Raw genomic sequence first — 20,325 nt, forward strand, 5'->3', positions numbered from 1 at the left:
TGGCCAGGAACTAGTTGGGCCCTAGAGAATAAGATTCTGCTGACCTTTTCCTCTGAGGAGCAGGCTAGCCAGCAACCAGTCCAGGATAAGGCCAGAGGTTACTGGCACTCCATATTCCACACCACAAAAGGGAAGGCAAAAGAACAGATTTTTTAAAGAGTTTTCTCTTTCAAACTCCTGAATGGTTTTCGGTTTTTTTTTTTGTAACCTTAATGCAACTGGGAAAGGAACATGGTTTGGAGGCTGGGGGGAAGTGGTCAGGGTTAGGATTAGGGCTGGTCCTCAGGGGCAGGGAAAGAGGAGGGGAAGGAGACAGGGAGAAAAGGAAAGCGAGAGAAAGAGATGGGCAGTAAGAAAGAAACAGGAGGATGAGCACTGGGGGTGGGGAGAAGGTGGGAGGATGGTGAATGAAGAGGCCAGGGGTGCCTTCCTGCCCACCAGGCGGGAAAACCCAACCAAAAATATAGGAAAGGTATAAAACAAGTCCCCAGAAGGAGGAATCACCATCACATCCTATATCTGCCTGATAGAGCCCTGACTTGCCTCTTCTGTGGAAGCTCATTATGCAGCAAGGGAAGGAGCTGAAATGAGGGAGGAGTAACTGCATGTGAGCTGCGGGTCACCAGAGAGTTCAGATCTAGCACCCTCGGGACCACCCCCTCCAACCCTTCCCACCCCCAGCTTCAAACAGCTTTCTCCCATACTTACAGATCAAACACGAGATAGTGGAAGCCTTCCTCCGAGATGCTGTCATGGAGACGAACTGTGAAAACAAAAGATATAGGGCACATGAGGGCGAGCAATCCATCACCCAAGACGCTCAGTGCTGGAGCCAGCTGGCCTGCCAAGGAGGTACAGCCACTGACGGAGAAGACCTGAATCCCAAAGCAGGTGAGAGCCAAAGGGCAACAGGGCCTTCTGAAGAATAGCCACCATGTGATGCAATGATAAGACAGCCACATGGCCTGATTCAGGGTTGGAGGGCTGGGGCTCAGCTCCTGCTTCTGCTACTTATTTGTCATTCCATAAAAGACCAGGCAGTTAGCCTTTCTGGGACTCAGTTTCCTTATCTGTAAAGTAAGGGGGTTGGACCAATTCCAGGATAGATTCAGAGCCGGATCTTAGAGGTCATGTAGTATAACCCCTTTATTTTACAAATGAGGAAACTGAGGCCAAGAAAGGTCTGGCAATTTGTCCAAGGTCACACAGCTAATAAGTTATAGAGTCATGATTCAAACTCAGCTCCTGTGACTCCAAATATTTCCACTGTAGCAGGCTACCACTACTACATATGGCCTCTGGAGTCCTTTCCAGCTCTAAAACTATGAATATGGGAGATCCCCTTTTCCTTGTAAGATCTCTAGGTTCCTGTGAGAGGGACCATTGGGAGACACAAGGACAGTAAAAGAGTGAGGGTCAGTGGAGGAGTCCAGTCCAGAAAAAGGCTAAGCCTCAGTTCCTCTATACAAAACCACAAATAAACTCCACCAATGGCCAACTTATGACATGGAAGTCTACCTATTAGAAGGTGTCATATTTTTAGGTACTTTTCATAAAGAACATTGAACTGTCACTCAAAATGAATGGATTCCCAGTAGTCACAGGCAAATGTCCCTGAATTTTTATCCACACTCCCATAGCCACCTTCCTTTCACCTACCATTCAATTCAACTGAACCAGCAATTACTATGCACATACTTTGTGAGAGGCACAAGGGGGCAGGGAGGGCTAGGATAAGGTTGGAACAATTTGTACACTGATAAGGAAATACAAAATATATGTGTCATACTCCTAGGGGTGGGCTCAGGCAATTCCCTGAAGGACAATCCTGTTATACAATGCATGTGTACAGAGATGTGACTCTTGATGGTGGAGGGACCTCTGAGCCTGAATCAACAATACAGGTGACATGAGAGAGATGTGAATCCTATTTGGTTCTGAAGACTTCAGAGGAGAAAGGGGTCCAGTCTGAGAAAGACAGGGAGAGAGGGAAGGCATGGACTTTGAATGGCAAATGGAAGCCCTTCTCAGAGCTACCAAGCATGTGAGGTTTTTGGGTGAGATTTTTCTCTCCTTGTGTGGGTTCAGATTTTATCTTGTTCCTGAGTGGAAGAACCACTGACTCTTATGTGTTCTATCATCTAATCTAATTTGTATAATTGTTTATGACTTGCTTCAATAAACAAGTTTGCTTGATATGCACAATTTTCTTTTTCATAATAAGTGTTTGTGGCAAGGAGCTAAGCTGGCCAAGAGTAAGCTCACTGTTACCCTTCCCTTTGGGGGTAACCAGGGAAAGTGTCTTTTATCCTGAACCCCACAAACAGCATCACACCTCTAGACTACAAATATCCATCATGTAGTGCATAGATATCTTTCTAGCCCAATAACTCTCTTGGAAATGGCAGAGTGAAGGTCTGAGGGGTCAGACACAGGCCTCCTTTTGCTCCCCACAAAAGTAGAAAGAGTGATCTCCCCAGAGACAAGGCAGGCCAGATCCCAGATCATACTGAACACAGGCTACCTTAAGTGTCAGATCTTATATGTTAGATACACAAAGTAAACGCAAAATAATTTTTGGTGGGGAAAGGGCAGAGAGTCCTGACAATTGGGAATCAGGAAGGACTCATGTAAGAGATGGCTCTTGGAGCAAAGCATTGACGGGAATACTTTTCCTCACCCTCCCACCTTTTGGTTTTCCTTCTCTCTTCAGTTACCGCCATTTGCTTTCCTTCTGAGCAGCATTGGACCATGGAAAGAACACTGGACAAATAGGACACCTGGATTCTAAAACTGGTCCTGTCACTAATCAGCTGTGTGACCTCAGATCAGCTCCTTCAGCCCCACCAGGCATCAGTTTCCTCATCTATAAAATAAGGTGACCGATTAAGATGACCTCTAAGACTTCTTCCAGCTCTAGTGCTTAAGGATGACAGTTGACCTTTCAACACTGTTCCCTATCTCCCCCACTATCCTAGAGGGCCAAAGCTGACCGGCTATGGATATAAAGGAATACTTGGGTTCCCTTAGGGGATTCCCAACAAGCTAGACGTGGCAGAAGATTGTAGGATCACATCCAGAGCTGGACGGGGCCTCAGAGGTCATCTAGTCCAATCCCATATTTTAGAGGAAGCTGAGGCCCAGGGAGGGCGAGTGACCTGCCCTTGGTTACAGGGAGAGTGAACCTCAGAGGAGGAATCTGAGCCCAGATCCTTTAACTCCAGAGACAGTGAGTACCGAGGTCACAAGGCTCACCGTGGCATTCAGCTGAGTCACCTGGAATTGGAAGTATTTGGTGAGCTGGAGACTTTTTTGCCCAGCCACCATCCATATGAGATATAGTGGGGGGTAGCAAGAGAATGGAGTAAAATCATAAGCACAGCCCTGAGGTGAGCCAGCCCCCTCACTCCTCCTCCTCTTTTGATGAGAAATGTTTGGGGTTTAGTCAAGCAGACTGTTTGCCTTTAGTCTTTGTAACCAAATATATCTGGCTACTCTGGGAATGTGCTGTAAGTGGCGCCCAAGTCCGTCTCTTCCCTCCCCTTTGAAGTGGCACCCCGTCTAGCTGGCTCATCACTTCCCAAAGGGTGGGAGCTAAAAGCCAAGGGCTATCTTGAACTGCTCGTGCTCCTGAAGTCAGAAGAAGGCAGATTCTGGCTCAGCATAAGGGGCAAACCTTTCTAATAACTAGAGCTGTCCAGTAATGGTCTGGGCAGCCTCAAGAGGCAGCAAGCACACCTTCCCTGAAGATAACAGAATAGAGGCTGGACATCCATCTGTCCAGGTTGCTACAGCAGGGAATTCTGCCAGGTGTAGGAAGGTTAGAGCAAATGGCCTTTTTGATCCTTTCCAACTCAAAGATTCCTCAATTCCCTGCCAGCTCCTGGTTTTCCCCCAATGTCAAATGAGGGGTTTGGAAAGAGATCACTTTGAATGCAAGCATGAAGAGAAGGAAAGAGAATGGTCCTGAGAGGTAGAGAAGGACACCTGAGCTAATCATCCCCATGCTCTTCCAAGGGACCGCTATTTAGTTCCCTGCCTTTTTTTTTGACAATAATTTATTTCTCAGAGTCCTGGACCCAGATATTGCTATGAAGAAGAGAGTCCCCAGGTGATCTACTTAGCTTCATTTGTGCTAAGAAGCTGGCACACAATCTGGAGTTAGCTACAGTGTGGAGTCTAGGAAGGAAGGTGCCTGATCTCAAGCTCTAACAACCCATACATACAGGTACACAGAACAGATTCGAGGTAACCTGACAACCTGAGGTACAGAGGGAGGCAGTGGTCCTTGCTTTACATTTAGGGACCTATGACACGTTGCATCCTCCAGCAGACTATAATCTCCTTTGGGGAAGGAGCTGCTTCAGTTTTGCACTTGTATCACAAGAACTCAGAGCAGTGTCTGCCTGGCACACAGTAGGCACTTAACCAATGCTTGCTGACTGCCTGATTAATAATAATAATAATAATAGTTCATATTTATAAATATATGGCACTTTAAGGTTTGCAAAGTACCTTAACAGACATTATTTCATCTGAGCCTTCCAATAACCCAGTAAAGTTGGTGATATAGGTATTATCACTCTGGACAATTAGGGCCATCTTAAGTAGAAGGAGTTGCCTTGAGGCAGGGTGCATTTCCTCTCATTTCCTCTTACCTTTCAGGTAAGCCTGAAGAGTAAGCAGAGGGGTTTCTGGTTCAGGCATGGGCTGCAGAAGAAGACCTTGGAATTACCTCTCAAGTCCACAATCAGGGGTTACATGTGATTCTATTATTCTGTGGTCACTCTTGTTGGTTGGTTGGTTTTTACCAAGCCTGATTCCAAGTCCATCCCATTTAGCCACCATGCCATGAGCTTCACCATGCAAGAGCTCTCCTTTCTAAATATTGCCACCTATGGTATTTCAAGAGCTGCCACTGCCAGGTAGACAGCAAAAATATCCCATCTACATGGTGGCTACAAAGTTCAGCCAGATGGTTCCACCCAGCCAGGGAAGATGGGGAGGTAGGGGATGCAATCTCCACTGGACCTTGAAATCAAATCCTCCCTACCTGGAATGGAAGCCTGCTTCTGCCACTTACTACCCATGTGACCTCAGACAAGTCACTTTATTTTTATAGGCCTCAGTTTCCCCATTTATAAACAGGGAGATGGATGGATAAGATGACCTTGAGTTTGTCCCTTTCTGGCTCCAAAGCTGTGATCTGGATCCAGTTCTCAAACAGGTGCCCCCACATCGCTGTGCTGCTTGGGATATTGCTGCTGGTAGTGCAAGGGTTACTGGGAAGGAGTGACTCCTCTCCCAGACCTCCAGAATATCCACTTATTCCAAGCACCGAAGGGCAAGCTGCGCTTTGAGCTTTGTCCCCTTTTCTTGCTGCCTTCCAATTCATGTCCTAATTTCTGACTGGCTGGGAGGTGTCCTCCTTCTCACAACCCTTTCCTTCCATCAGGGTGGGCCTGAGATAATGCGGCTTAGCAGGGAAAGCATCTGCTTGGGCCAGTGAGCAGGAATGTGGGCTGAATGTCCTCTGCCCCCTTACCCATCATGCTGTAGGGATCAGGGGCCCCAAGAGGGATGCCCCAGCTACAGCGGGGCAGCTTTGTACGGTGGGAAAACACTGCATCTAAGACATGGGAGACAAGTTCTAGTCCCAAGTCTGAAACTAATTAGCTGTGTGACCTTGGGCAAGTTGCTTGACTTTCCTGGGCCTCAGCTGCTACCTCTATAAAATAAGGGGGTTGGCCAAAAAGGAGAGAAAGGATGGTCCATTGGTCAGAGTGCTGGATTTGGAGTCAGAAGGCCTGTATAGGAATCCAAGCTTTGTTACTACCTACGTGACCTCAAGCAGGTTAATATGGTCCAGGAATAGGAACCAAGAACACCTAGGTTCAAATCTTGCCTCAGATACTCCTGACTGCGTAACCCTGGGCGAATCACTTAATCTCATTTAATTTAAACCTCAGTTTGCTTATTTGTAAAATGGGGATAATAATAACACCTGCCACACAGGGAGGACTATGAGGATCAAATGAGATAACATATGTAAGGCATCCTGCAAGTCTTCAGGTGCCATCTTAATGGTAGCTATCATTATTCACTCTGGAAGTTATATAAGCAGAGGTTGCATTTTAGTCTATTTGGTTAGATTTCACGGAATTTGGAAAGACCAACCTCCCCCTTTCCAAAAAAAAATCCTCTTTGGGCTGTTTTGCTCCTTAGAAATACATCATTAGAAATTCATTTTTGTTCAACTGAATTAAATTAAATTTATTTGAATTTAAGGCATACATGGTTTCCAGAAAACTGCCATTAAAAGGCATATGCTCAGGGAGGGGACGATGTTAAGTCATAATCAGCTACTGCCATCACCACGCAGATCAGTCAGAATTGGGCTCGTGAAGAGCTGGGGGAGACCCTGGAGATCATCTTGACCTAAGATTGTAGGAGCATCAATTTTAGGCTGAGACTGAGACACCATCTAGTCCAGCCCCTCATTTTACAGATGAGAAAACTGAGGCTTAATTGAGAGGTCAACTGACTTGCCAAGGTCATAAAAGGGGCAAGGAACACTGCACCAATGGCAGGATCTGAACCCAGCTCCTCCAACTCCAAATCCAAACCTCTTTTTATTGCGCCTTCCTGCCTCTCTGTTGACGCAGACATACAACGCAGCAGGCCTCCCTCCCCTCTGCTCCCTCGTCCTACGTCTTTGCTCCCAGCCTCATTAGCCAAGGATCCCTCCTGTCTTCAAGGCCCCTTTCTCTGCCCTCTCCTCCTGGTCTGTTTCAGACATGCTTGTGGCCCAACCCCAAACATCATGGGAGCCATTCAGAAAGGAGTCACTCACTCATTTCATTCTAATTCACAAGTAGAAAGCTCTACACACATTCTCTCTCATTATTGGACCCTCATGCAAGATCATTTGAGTTAAAAGCTAATTCTCCCTCCCTCACCAACCCCACTTCTCCCCTCCTCCATTCCTTTCTAATTTAGAACTGCCTAATAAATCCAGATAGCTGTGAGCCCAGCAGGTTGGTGGCCCATCTGCTCAAGTAGCACCCCTCCCCCCAGAGACACCCCCATAGCTGCCTCCCAGCGCAGATGCTCTGTGAATCCAACACAGGCTTCTGGACACCTTTACTCAGATGACGCTAGAAAGTAGCCAAGAATTCCATACGTGGTGCTAGGTAAGGGTTCTGGAGGTAGGGGTGGAGGGGGATCCTGAGATTATCATTAGTATCGTTAACACTCACCAAGCACCCCATGTGTGCCAAGTCCTAGAACCAACATGTCAAAGATAGGTAGCTATCCTTTTGTTTGAAATTGATATACCAAAGAAGTAAGATAGATAGAAATTCCTCTGCTTGGGTTTTTTTCTCTTTTATTCTCCCTTTTTTGCAAATATGTGCATGGAGTAATGGACGTTGGGGGGGGGGGAATCAATTTGACAGCCTCTCATTTTCCTATATTCTCCTCCAGTGTGAGATCCATACTTGGCTTACAAAGAAGCATCCTCTAAATTCCAGAATCACAGAATCTCAAGGATTCTCAGGGGTCATGCAGTCCAAACCAGCTAGGTGGCACAGTGGATACAGTATGGGATATGGAGTCAAGAAGTTTCAAGTTCAAGTATGGCCCCAGACTCTTACTAGCTATGTGATTCTGGGTTTACCTATCTCAGTTTCCTTATCTGTAAAATGGGGATAATAATAAAACCTACTTCCCAGAGTTGTTGTGAGGATCAAACTGAGTAACATTGGTCAAAGTCCTTTGCAAGTCTTGAAACACTATTATCATACCTTAATAAGAACTGTTTCTAAAATACACCCCCCAAATGCCCATCATTAAGCCTGGCTCCTCCAAAATCAACTGCATCAAAGTAGGTCCATGGTCAACTAGCCCCACCTCTTGAGTGGTGATAGATGATGGAACAATGCCAGGGACGCAGCTCACTGACCTACTAGGAAATAGCTAAAGGCTCCTGTTTTAGCTAAAGCCTAGGTTCTGTCCAACAGATGCAGTGGGGAACTGGAGCTTTCTCTCTGCATTTTAACTTTGCTTGAGAAAGCACATCTGCTTTGCCTTTTGGTGGCCTGAAACTAAGCACAGAGCTCAGGTCACAGGTGGCCTAGTGGAACACTGGCTAAGCCCTTTCCTAATGTGTCAGTACTGGGGTCCAGGTGACAGGGAGGTCAACTGTACGTTGTCCAGCCAGACTCTCCAATCTGGAGAGGCCCCAAACATAAGGATCAGGAAGTCCAGAGTCTAATGTCAAGGATATCAAGCAGTGGGCAGCAAGTGGGGGTCCCAATAGGTGGCCAAGAGAGTCAACCTCAGGGGAATCTGACAGCCAGAAAGGGGCAGAGGTCCAAGTAGGCAGGGAGGCAGTTATGATTGGCTGCAAAGTTGGGACCCTGCCACAAGGTCTGGGAATAAGAGAGAGGAGTCTCACCCTCGGGAGGGCTGGCAAAAGTGAGGCATTTTAGCACAATGGATAAAGTATTAAACTTAGAATCAGAGGACCTTGGCTCAGAAACTGACTCTGCTAATTACTACCTGTGGGACCTTGGACAAATGACTTCATCTATGTGGGCCTCAATTTCCTCTCGTAGAAGGTTGAACTATATGAGCTCTATGGGCCTGGGATCCTAACATAGAGCCCGAGTCTTGGAGGAATTGAGGGCCTGAGTAGATTATCAAGGTAGGAACTCAAGTACAGAGAAATACAAAAAGGACTTGGGGGGAACAGTGACAAAGCTGATTTGATCCTAAAATGTCTGAGCTATGACTCCTTACTGTTTTCCCTCTCTTGGAGTTGGACTGACTTTAGGGAAGGAAGGAAGGAAGGAAGGAAGGAGGAAGGGAGGAAGGAAGGGAGGGAGGGAAGGAAGAAAGGAAGGAAGGGAGGAAGAAAGGAAGGGAGGGAGGGAAGGAGGGAAGGAGGAAAGGAGGAATGGAGGAATCAATGAAGGAAGAAAGGAAAGAAGGATGGAGAGAGGAAGAGATGAAGGAAGGAAAGGAGGGAGGGAGGAAGAGATGAAGAAAGGAAAGAAGGAAGGAGGGAGGGAGGAAGAGATGAAGGAAGGAGGGAAGGAGGAAGAGATGAAGGAAGGAAGGAAAAAGGGAAGGAGGTAGGGAAGAAGAGATGAAGGAAGGAAAGAGGGAAGGAAGGAAGGAAGGAAGGGCAGGGGAGCAGTAACTTGGAAAGGTAGGAAGGGCCCAGGCTGTCACAGGCTTTACATATCAAACACAGAGGTTTTGATTTTATCCTAGAGGAAACAGGAACCCACTGGTTACTGAGTATAGGATTAAGATGGTCAGATGTAGGGGCATCTAGATGGCACAGTGGATAGAGCACTGGTCCTGAAGTCAGGAGGCCCTGAGTTCAAATCTGGCCTCAGACCAAACACTTGACACGTACTAGCTGTGTGACCCTGGGCAAATCACTTAACCCTGATTGCCAAAAAAAAAAAAAAAAAAAAAAAAAATCTATGTAAACTCCTTGTGAGCATTGATTGATTTTGGGGCAGCTAGGTGGCGCAGTAGATAGAGCACTGGCCCTGAAGTCAGGAAGACCTGAGTTCAAATCCGCACTCAGACCAAATACTTGACATTTACTAGCTGTGTGACCCCGGGCAAGTCACTTAACCCCAATTGCAAAAAAAAAAAGATGGTCAGATCTAGACAAGTGAACTGATCTTACTGTTTCTTTGACTCTGACACTTAGGAAGCATCATGTACCGTAACTCATAATTTATTGTTATCATGGTAAGATACATGCAAGGAATTATTTAACTAACACTTCTGATTTTTTTTCCTTTTACAAGGACTAACACAGTAATGGTCCCACTTTACAGGTGCTTAACTGCCTGTAAGACCTTGGGTCTCAGATTCCTCATTTTAGGAAGAGAATGAGGGAGTTGAGCCAGGTGGCATTTGAGGTTCCTTCTCACTCTGGATCTATGTTCCCATGATCTTATTGTGCCCTGGTTAGACACCATCTAGAGTGCTGGGTTGAATTATGGGTATCGCATTTCTGGAAGGACATTGATAAACTGAAGAACATTCAGACATCAGCTGAGTTGGTGAAGGGCCTGATGTTCATGCCATAAGTGAAGGGGGGTGAATATGGTTTTCCAATCTCAAAAGTCAGGAACAGTATGGGAAGGAAAATGAAGGCAGATGGCCTGTACCCTCTAACAAAATGAAGGCTCCAAGAGGAATTCACCAGTGGAAGAGGCTTGTGGAAGAACATTCCAGAGCTGGCAGGCCACAGTGATGACAAAAGCCTTGTTCCAGGTCAAGGAAGCCCGCACTGAGGGGAGGCCCAGGATGATCCAGCATTAGACAAGGCATAGTTTTAAAGTCCCAGAAAGTCATGGACAGGAAGAACTTTCTGTGAATGTTATGGAAAGGATACTTGTTCGGGTCTGGGCTGGATTATTTGACCTCTAAGTTTCCCTTTAGGTCTGAAATTCTGCATTTCTGAAGGGCACCGCTATCCACCCACAACTCCAGAAACCAGGTCGAGGATGGTATTCTACAGAGGCTCACAGATTTAGAGCTAGAAGCAACCAGAAGGGTCATCTAATCCAACTCCCTCATCATATAGATAAGGAAACACAGGCCCATATATGGTAAAGCTGGGGTTTGAACTCAGGTCCCGTGATTCCAAATACTCTTTCCCATACTATTTTTGAACAAAGAATACAAATACTCTCTCCACTGCACCACGATACTGCCTGAAAGTATCCACAAGGTAGTTCCAGGGATATCATTCCATTCCTGAGTGTAATCCTAGGCCCCATATGGTCCATTCCAGACCTGCACAGAGGGAGAGGCAGGGAGGGAGGGATTCTCTGGCCCAGTATTAGACTGCCTGACATCTGCTATCATGTCATTCCTAAGCACATTGCAGAAAAACAAAATAAAACAAAACAAAAAAAAAAAAACAAGAAAAGTTAAGATGCTGCAACAGTTCTCAGAATCCCAATTTTCCTCTCCCAGAACAATTAATCAAATTAAGAAACATTTATTAAGCACCTACTATGTGCTGAGCACTGTGGTATGATACAAAGCAAGGCAAAAACCAGTCTCTGTCCTTAAGAAGCTCACAATCTAAGGATCACGTGAAGGGTCCTGCAGCACCATCTGCTCTATGCAGAGAACAGATGTCTGGGCAGCTGCCCCCACCTCTGGAATGGCAATGCCCTGCAGGATGCCATCTTGTCCACCAGTTCCCCAGAGAATTGCAGAATCATGGATTCACAGGTTAAAAATGAAAGGGCCATCTATTCCAGCCCTGCTCCCCACATTGTATGGATAAGAAAACTGAGGTTACTTTCTTCCTTCCCCTTCCTGGGGTTCTGCATAGTCCTGACTGTGAAGAGCCCTAAAATCTTGCCAGCCCCCTGCCTTGGCTCTCCATAATCACAGAAGCATCAAATTTAGAGTTAGAAGGGATCACCATCAAAGTGCAACACATGACCAAGAAAAGAACCATCTGCCCAACAAGTGACCGCCTGGCATTGGCTCAAAAACCTCAAATAAAGGAGGCCCCACCACCTCTCGGTATGGACCATTTCACTTTGAGGAGCTCTAATTGTTAGGATACTTTCTGGACTTCAAGTCCACATCTACCTCTTTGTTTTACCTTTCAGATACTTGAAGACAGCTATCATGTACCCCAAACCTTCTCTTCTGCAAGGTAAACATTCCCATTTCCTCTATCTGATCCTCATATAGGATGTACTCCAAGAGGTCTTTCATCACCATGGCTGTTCTCTTCTGGAGAGCTGATTAATGTCCCTTCTAAAGTATGGTGTCCTAAGCTCCAGATGTGTACAGGTCAGGGCAGAGGGCAGCAGGGCTATATCACCAGCTAAACAAGGAGAAGACATCCTGCTCTCGATCACATTAGCTTTGGGAGGGAGCTGCCATGTTGTACTTTTGATTCACCTGGAGCCTGCAGTCCATTAAAATGTTGGATCTTTTCAAAATGAACCACTATGTCACCATGGCACCATCTTGCCCCCACCTCATCGTATGGAGCACCTTATCTAGGAAAGGGCCCTCAGGTGCTAGTGATTAGGTGAACATGATGAGGGCTTTTGAGGAAAGGGATGAGGTCCAAATTGGGAGCCAGGCAGGTGTAAACCAAAAGGCCAGGCCTGTGTTGGTACCAGGGTTTCCTCAGAACAATGACATTCAAGGGCCTGTGATGAACAGCAAAAACCATTTTCTGCAGCAGAGATTCAGGCTGCAGGTGCCTGCTAGATCAGGAGGAAGTTCCCAGCCTATGGCAAGCACTTAAAAAATTCTCTTTGTAGGTAAGTACAAAGGGTGTTGGAAAAGTTGACCATTTGATCTGTTCTGGGTCAGGTCTACCACCATTCAGCCTCCTGACTGCCATTTGGGGCATGGCCTCAAACAATCACGGCAAAGACTTTCTTCTAAGCTGCCTTTTGGTTTGCTCACCAGTCTTACAAGTGGTGTAATTCTCAGTTCATGGACAGCAGCTGCTGAAATCCTGGCAGCACATTCATCAGGCCATTTTTAATGCTATGGCTCCCCCTCCACATTCCACCCCTCTGCCCCAAGACTGAGAATGCCGCTGAGAATCAGTTGTCCACTCAGAATCCATGACAGCACTAGGAGCTGAGCCAGCAGGGCCAGACAGAGTGGCTGCGATGTAATTCCTGAGAGGCAGCCACGGCCTCATTTGGCGTGCACCTCCTGCTGTGCCATCTCACTGACCTGAATGCTGATTTGGAATCCTCAGACCAGTGACAATTAGGAGTCAATCAATCTGTCCAACTCCAGGTCTTACCCACACCTCCAGGGAGCAGGCTACACCATATACTACCTGTGACTAAGGGGACTGCGCCCAGAGACGAGATGAGAAGGCTTCAGACGCTGCTTTTGAAGGATAAGAAGAGGCCTGGCTATTGTTCACTATAAAAGGTGGTCCCTCTGTAGTTAAAACAGCAAAGTGTTCTGTAAAAGCAGTCAACTGGAAACAGAGCTCATTTCAAATGAGGAATCCCTCTCTCTCCGACACACTCCCCCAGTGACCCAACATGTGGCCTGAGAAATCACTAGGTAAAACAGGGCTGGAAGTCATCTCTACCCCTAATTCCACTACAAAGGATGCCATCGGATGATGTTTTAACATGACGTTCTATCCAAAAGGTCAAAGGCTCTTTGGAAGACTGGCAGCTGGAGTGTGTGGCCAACATAAATGCGGCAACCAGATGAAAGTTATCCATAGACAAGTGGGGATGACCTAACCTTCTCAAGGGCTGCCTGACTGTTTAAGTCGGAGGCAGAAGTTTCATTCTATTTTGGTCATCAGCTGGTCAGAAGGATCAGCAGTTTCAATTCAAGAAATTCAACAAACATTTATTCATGTCCTACTATGTACCAGGTACCATGCCAAGCTCCAGGAACAACAAATGAAGGCCAAAAAGAAAAAAATTGTTCCTGCATGTAAGTATATATTTTGGGGATGGGGTCAGAGTGATACAAAACGTACCAAGTTAAGTAAACACAAAATATGGACAAAGTATTTTCAAAGAGAGAGAACATTAACAACTGGAGGTTGAAGAAAAGCTTCGTGTAGGACCAGAGAACTGGACGGCAGGTCCTCTTTCTGAAATAACAGTGATTCCTACCTTGGGAAGCACATCAACGCGGAGGGAAGTGAGGGGGACAGGGGTAGGGTTCACACACATACACATACACACGAAGAAAACAGAAGGAGTCACAGGCAAGCAGGGAGGCTTTGAAAGCTACACGTCGAACTTCCTATGTTAAAAGAAAAGCCAGCTCTAACAGAGATTCACACTTCCATGTACATCCTCGTTCTCTCTCTCTCTCTCTCATATAAATATATATATATATATATAAAATTATAAATTTAGGATAAAATGAAATTAAAAAGGAAGGAAAGTAAATTAATGTTGAAGCATGTTTGTGAGGCACAAAAATCCTTGGTGGGCTCAACAAGGTCCTCAAATTAATGCATGTTGGTATGGCCAATTCTGTCAAGAGTGGATGGTTCTATATCCAACCTATTTCCTGTCACTAAGTGGGATAGGGGGAAAATTTGGGGCCAGAGTCAGTTTCTAATCATCTAAAAAAAAATTCTTTCAAATCTATACGTGAATCATTCTGGAAATCATTTTAGAATTTATTGATAAAAGTCACCTTGTCCATAACTAGAGCAGGGCAACCAGGGCTTTGCCCCAAGGAGCCAACACTTAGAGGAGACACTGATAACACTTTTAGTCCTTCAGTAACATAGAAAATTGAGCTAAGCATCTAGCTGGCAAGAGTAGGAAGCTCTTTCCATCTGTTTTCCCCAACCCTTGGAGGTTTATCCCAGGTGAGGCCATTCCTGCTTGGCCCTGCTGTATACCCCCTTTTCTTATTAGGACTTCCCCAGAAGTGCCCTCCTTTATGCCCCAGACGCAAAAATTTCTAGATACAGTTCTTCCAAAGATGCTTTTGCAAATTATATTTGGAGAACAATAATTTAAAATTGGAAGAGAATTGTAAGTGATAGTGAATTAAACAGGTTAAGTGACTCACCCAGGGACACATAGCTGGTGTCAGAGACAGAATACGAACTGAATTCTTCCTGACTCTAAGTCTAGCATTTTATCTAGCTCTTAGAAATAACATGATAGTATACAGAACTCCAGACAGAGCCAAGAAGACCTAGGTTCAAATCCCACCTCAGACATAGTTACCAGTTGTGTGATCTTAGGTGAATCCCTTAACTATTTTAAGCTTCAGTTTCTTCATCTGTCAAAATGGGGCGGATAATGCCTCTAGTACTTAACTCACAGTTTTTGTAAGGATTAAATGAAATAATGTATGTGAAACATTTGCAAACCCTATAGTCCTACATAAATGTAAGCTGTTAACTTAAAAAAAATTGATCATACAGTGACGTGAAAAAGTGACTTGCCCAAGGTACCAGAGTAAGTCAGCATTAGAACTTGGACTATAGTCCTGGTTACTTGATCCTGAGGAGGTACTATGAGATGGGACCAAAATCAATATGTTGATCAGAAGATATCCGTCAAAGATGTCTAGAAACTTGATATATGGCTCAACTGCACAGACTTAGGAACAACTTCCAGGAGGAGAGAGAGAGAGAGAGAGAGAGAGAGAGAGAGAGAGAGAGAGAGAGAGAGAGAGAGAGAGAGAGAGAGAGAGAGAGAGAGAGAGAGAAAGCAGCTTCAGAAGCAGCAATCAGTGAAAATATGGCACTTCTCTATGGGGACAGATGTGCCTCAGACAGAACCTGAGACACTAACATCCAGAAGTTCTGCTGAGCTTCAAAAGGAAGCCTTAACCTAGGGAGGCAGCACAGTAAGACAGGAAGGGCGAGGGGAATGGGAATCAGAAAGAGCCAGTACTAGAACCCAGCTCTACCACTGGTGGTCATCTCTCTCTTACCACAGAGACTAAGGAATCCTACCTCTTACAGAGCTGGGGTGGGGGACAGACTTTGGGAAAAGCTCTTTGGTAAGCTGGGCCTCAGTTGTCTCTTCTATAAAATGAGGGGGTTGGTCTTGAGGCCCTCTCAGGCCTCTGAGCTCCATTTCACACTAGCCTGTTTCAGTCCCACACAGTAGGTGAACTTTTCCCACCAGGAGGTGAAAAACCCCAGGCATTACTGAGGGTGAGGAGGAGATGAGGCAGCAGGATATAGAGGGAATGCAGGAGGGTGAGAGAAAAAGAGGAGAACCAAGGAGAGGTTGAGTGAAGGCTGAAGGGACAGCCATTAGCTTCCTACATCTCATTCTCTCCCAGTTTCCAAGTCTCATTGGTAGCTTCATGGCATCTCTTGTCTCTTGCTGAGGCACCACTCTAGTTAGTTCTCTCCTGGACTGTATTTAGGTCCACACTATTTCCTCTAAAAGAATGCAAGCTCCCTGAGGGCAGGTACTATTTCATTTTGGTCTTTGTACCCTCAGTGCCTAGGACAGTGCCCAGAACACAGAGTAAGTTTAATAACTGCTAGTTAAATTGTGTTAGATGGGTATAAGAGAAAGGGCATAGGCTCTGAAATCAGAGGACTTGTATTCAAATCCTGCTTCTGATGCTTACTACCTGGGTTGCCTTGGGAAAGTCACTTAACATGTCTATGTTCTCAGTTTCTTCATTTATAAGATAAAGGAGTTGGACTACATGGCTTCTAAGTTCACTAAGTTCTAGATCTCTGATTCTGTGATCTAACCCATCCACTCAAAAATCTTAGACTTAATCTCTAAGGGGGAAAACAAGGCATCAGAATTGTTTTGATTGGCCCCGGAGGGCAGAAGTTGCAAAGAAACCAATTCAGGTTTGATGTTAGGAAAAAAACAATTTGAGCTGTCCAAAAGTGGATTGGCCTGCCTTGGGAGGCAGTGGTTCCATCTCACCAGAGGTCTCCAAGCAAAGGCTGGATGCCCACTTGGCCAGTATGTTGCAGAGGGGATTCCTGTGCAGATTGGTCCAAGATTCTCACTAGCAGTCTCCTCCAATCTCAGCTGTACCCCATCTCCCCAACCACCAACAAGCTTGTCCAACACTAGCAAAAATGCAGACCACATAGGATCTGAAATCAAAGACCTCCAGCTTTTACAATTTATAACATACAATTTATAACATTTATAAATATAAACTATCACCTCAGTAGGCTTTCTGGTATAATCTGAATGGCAAGCAATTCCAAGCAGTGCTTGGGAGTCATGGAAGTATCACTAAAAAGGGGTAACCCAAGAGTATTTCTAGGCTGGTAAATTCAAGAGAGTAAATGCTTTTTCAAATTCCATTTGGTAGGCCAATAATTTAAATTTACACAAGAGTTTAAATGTGAGCGGCAGCTAGTAAATTAAAGGAGCCGTAGACCTCCCCTCCACCACACCCTAATCTAGGGACAGAGGTTAAAAAAATATGAACCTGGAAAGAATTGTCTCCTAGCTGGGAGATTACTAGCACTCACACCCAATGGCTAAAGTGCCTCCTTATATTTTTTTAGTGAAAGCCACACTTCCAGGTATTGGTAACAATAAAAAGTGCTGTTGTTTGTCCTTCCTTCTTGAAGAGGACCATGACATCAGGGAGGTGGTGCCATGACTTACAAGTGAATTGGATCTAAATGAGGGAGGGCTGTGCAAAGTCACCAGCCTCACTTTCTCCTCCGGAGCCATCTGGGTCTAGAGGCCAGATATCAATCAGGACAACTGGAGATGGCCCAAGATGCAGTGGGGACCTTGGGCTTTTCAAGCTAAGGTCTTTAACAGTTTGACTAAGGCAAAGCCCATTCAGCCATTGTAATAACAAAAATGGTAACTGATGAGGAGAAAGAGGAATTGTGTAGCACTGTTGTGCTTGGCCTCAAAGGACAGAATTAGGAACAATGTGGGGAAGTTACAATGAGGCAGATTGAAGAATCATTCAACCTCTTAGTATCCCAGGGAATTCTCTAAGATCTGAGCAGCAGAGCAGGTGCTGATCTACATTGGCAGAGAGGGTTTTCCTATCTAGAATTCCCCATACCAATAAAATCACAGGTTTAGGATTAGTGTAAACAAGGGTCTTACAACCTCCTCATTGTTAGGGAAATTTATAACACTGAATTTCTGAATCTGCAAAGCTGAGGACCAGTCCCTTGCCTTCCCTGGAGCTGGGGGTGCTCCATGAGGCTCAGGGTCCCCACCTGAACAGCCAGAGAGCTTTTCCTTGATTTACTATTTGTGCCAATGCTCCCATCACCAGTTCGTATCTAACACTCACCAGGGAGCATCTGTGTTCAGGCTACAACAGCTACTGGCCTGAAACTTGCGGTGGGCACAGTCTCACTGGGAGGAGGTGAGCCATACTGCCAGTGCCAGGGGAAAGGAAGAGAAATCTGCATGGGACAGTCAGGCGATCTGATACTTTTAGAGAGGGATGTCATGTGTGGGAATCAGCTTAGCTGGGAGACAGCGAAGGAGGCTGAGAGTACAAGAGGCATCAATCACTGGAGAGGGGGAAGAAACAGGAGAGTGTGTTAGCAAGACAGCAAATGAGGGAGGAGAGAGGCTCTGGGCAAAGCAAGAAGAAGATGGTTCCCCTTCCCACACCCCAACTACTAGCTGTATGGAGAAAGATGAATGTAGCCATAAGGCCAAACCTACTTTTGGCAGTCTGGTGCATAGGAAAATGTGTTACAATGGAAAAGAGCCCTGGATCTGAGGTCAGAGGTTCTGGGTTCAAATCCCAGTTCTGCTACTAACTGCCTGTGTGGCTTTGGGACAGTCCCTTGTCCCGAGTTTCCTCACCTGTAAAATGAGGGGGTTGTTGTAGATCAGAGGTGTCAAATACCCAAGGTCATATGTGACCCATCATGCTTGCAAATGTGGCCCAAGCCAGATTAAAGTGCAATTGGGAAATATTTAACATATTAAAAAGTACAACAAAACATAGATAAATATGTAGTTTTATAAGTCCATTTGTGGCCTGCAGGGATCCTTATGTATTCTATAGTGGGCCCTGTTTCTATTTGAGTTTGATTCCACTGCTCCAGAGAACTTCTAAAGGCTCTTCTAGTTCTAAATCCAGCATCCTATAATCCTAAAGCTGGGGTTTACCTGGGGAGGAAGCCAGTTCCTATGTCCCCTAGAGTCATAATGGCAAGAAGGAAACAGCCAGCTTGGCACAAGGCCTTTCCCAAGTGCCAGAGCCTTGCTCCATCTGTCACTCTGCAGTCCCAAATGGCAATGGAGAGAACTAAGAGACGTCCACATGGAAACAGGCTGGATTTCCACAGAAAGAAGCAAAGGTTTATCCATTCCTCCAACAGGTATTTGCTGCAAGGTCCTATGCTAGGCAAAGGTACGTGTAGCACATTTCACTAGGTAAGGCACCCAGAGGATTTTACCTTTTGTTTTGTAAGGTGAACATCTAATGAATACTCAGACATAAAGAACATTTTATTCATTAAACAAGCTGGAGAGGCAGTGAGGCACAGTGGAGGTGGTGCTGTATTTGAAGTCAGAGGACATGGGTTCAAAACTGCCACTTAGTAGCTGTGTGACCTTAGGCAAGTCACTTGACTTCTGGGCCTCATTTTCTTCATCTGTAAAATGAGGTGGTTGAACTAGATAACATCTTTAGGTCCTTCTAAATCTGTGATATTATGAACTATAGAAACTAAAACATAACTAAACTTTTCTTTAGAGACGCTGGCTTGACAAATGAGATGCCCAAGACATGAAGATACAAGGAGTGCACCCAGCAACCCTCTCTACTGTCCACAGTGCTAGGTTTGGAAAAGATGGTAGGGGACAGAATACAAAGATTAAGACATCAGCTCTTCCCTCTAGGACCCCTCAGTCTAGGTGCCAGATGGGCTGTTTCAGGCTAAGGCCTGGCATTCTCTGATACCTTTGATAAATGGAACAGGGACTCCCAACAGTCAGCCCCAAATAAATCATTAGAAGACAACAAGTCTTGAGAGCAGCCTGAACATCTGCAGAGGTAGGGGTTTTTCAAAGGGTGGTAGATGAGATGCTCCACTATTGTGAATTTTGCCCCAGAATACAACTGGTATTCCAGCATATGAAAGCATTTACATTGTGCTTTAAGGTTCATCAAGTACTTTCCATACATTATCTCATCTGGACCTCACCTCAACCTTGTATGGTAGGTCCCACAGATATTCTTTCCATTTTACAGATGACGACACTGAGGCTCAGAGAGGTTAGATGACTTGCCTAAGGTCACATATCCAGAGTAGGAGGCAGAATTTGAACTTGGGTCTTGCTGATTTCCAGCGCTCTCTCCACTATGCTGACATGCCTCTCCAGTGCTCCAGCAAGGACAGGTCTGGTCTTCTCACATTAAAGGGAAGGTAGGAAGTTGTGAAATACTTATTTTTAAAACCTTATTGAAAATGATGATGGCAATTGCAGGGAAGAACAGAATGTTCTTCCTTGTCTACATGTATTTTTTGGGAAAGACAGAAAGCTTAGGAAAAAGAAATAGCCCTGAGGAGGAATTGCACAGGTACCTAACAAGCCATTAGCTCACATCCTTCTGGCTCCCTCAGGCTGAGTCCAAGTCAAGGGTGAAGAAGAGTACAATTCAGGGCCATGGACATGGACTAGGTAGGGAAGGACAAGGTGCTTTCTGCAATCTGTAACTGGCTCTGTTTCCCAGTTAATCTAATCAACATGTACTTATTAGGCACCTACTATGTGCTAAGTCCTCGGAACACAAAGACAAAAATGAAATTGCCCCTGTCCTCAAGGAACCTACATTCTGTTCTATTCTACATAC

At 45.4% G+C, this 20,325-nt stretch overlaps 1 protein-coding gene across 3 annotated transcripts in view; it reads right to left on the reverse strand.

The window, feature by feature from the left end:
- CAMK2B (calcium/calmodulin dependent protein kinase II beta) overlaps positions 1–20,325 on the reverse strand; it is a 295,350-nt gene that overhangs the window by 96,640 nt on the left and 178,385 nt on the right. For all 3 annotated transcript variants that reach the window (XM_027851841.1, XM_027851833.1, XM_027851858.1), the window contains exon 4: positions 709–763. In XM_027851841.1, the coding sequence (XP_027707642.1) occupies positions 709–763 (55 nt within the window). The remainder of the gene's footprint in view (positions 1–708; positions 764–20,325) is intronic.

This window comes from Vombatus ursinus, unplaced genomic scaffold, assembly GCF_900497805.2.
Source record: "Vombatus ursinus unplaced genomic scaffold, bare-nosed wombat genome assembly UNPS02000580.1, whole genome shotgun sequence".
Lineage (NCBI taxonomy): Eukaryota > Metazoa > Chordata > Mammalia > Diprotodontia > Vombatidae > Vombatus > Vombatus ursinus.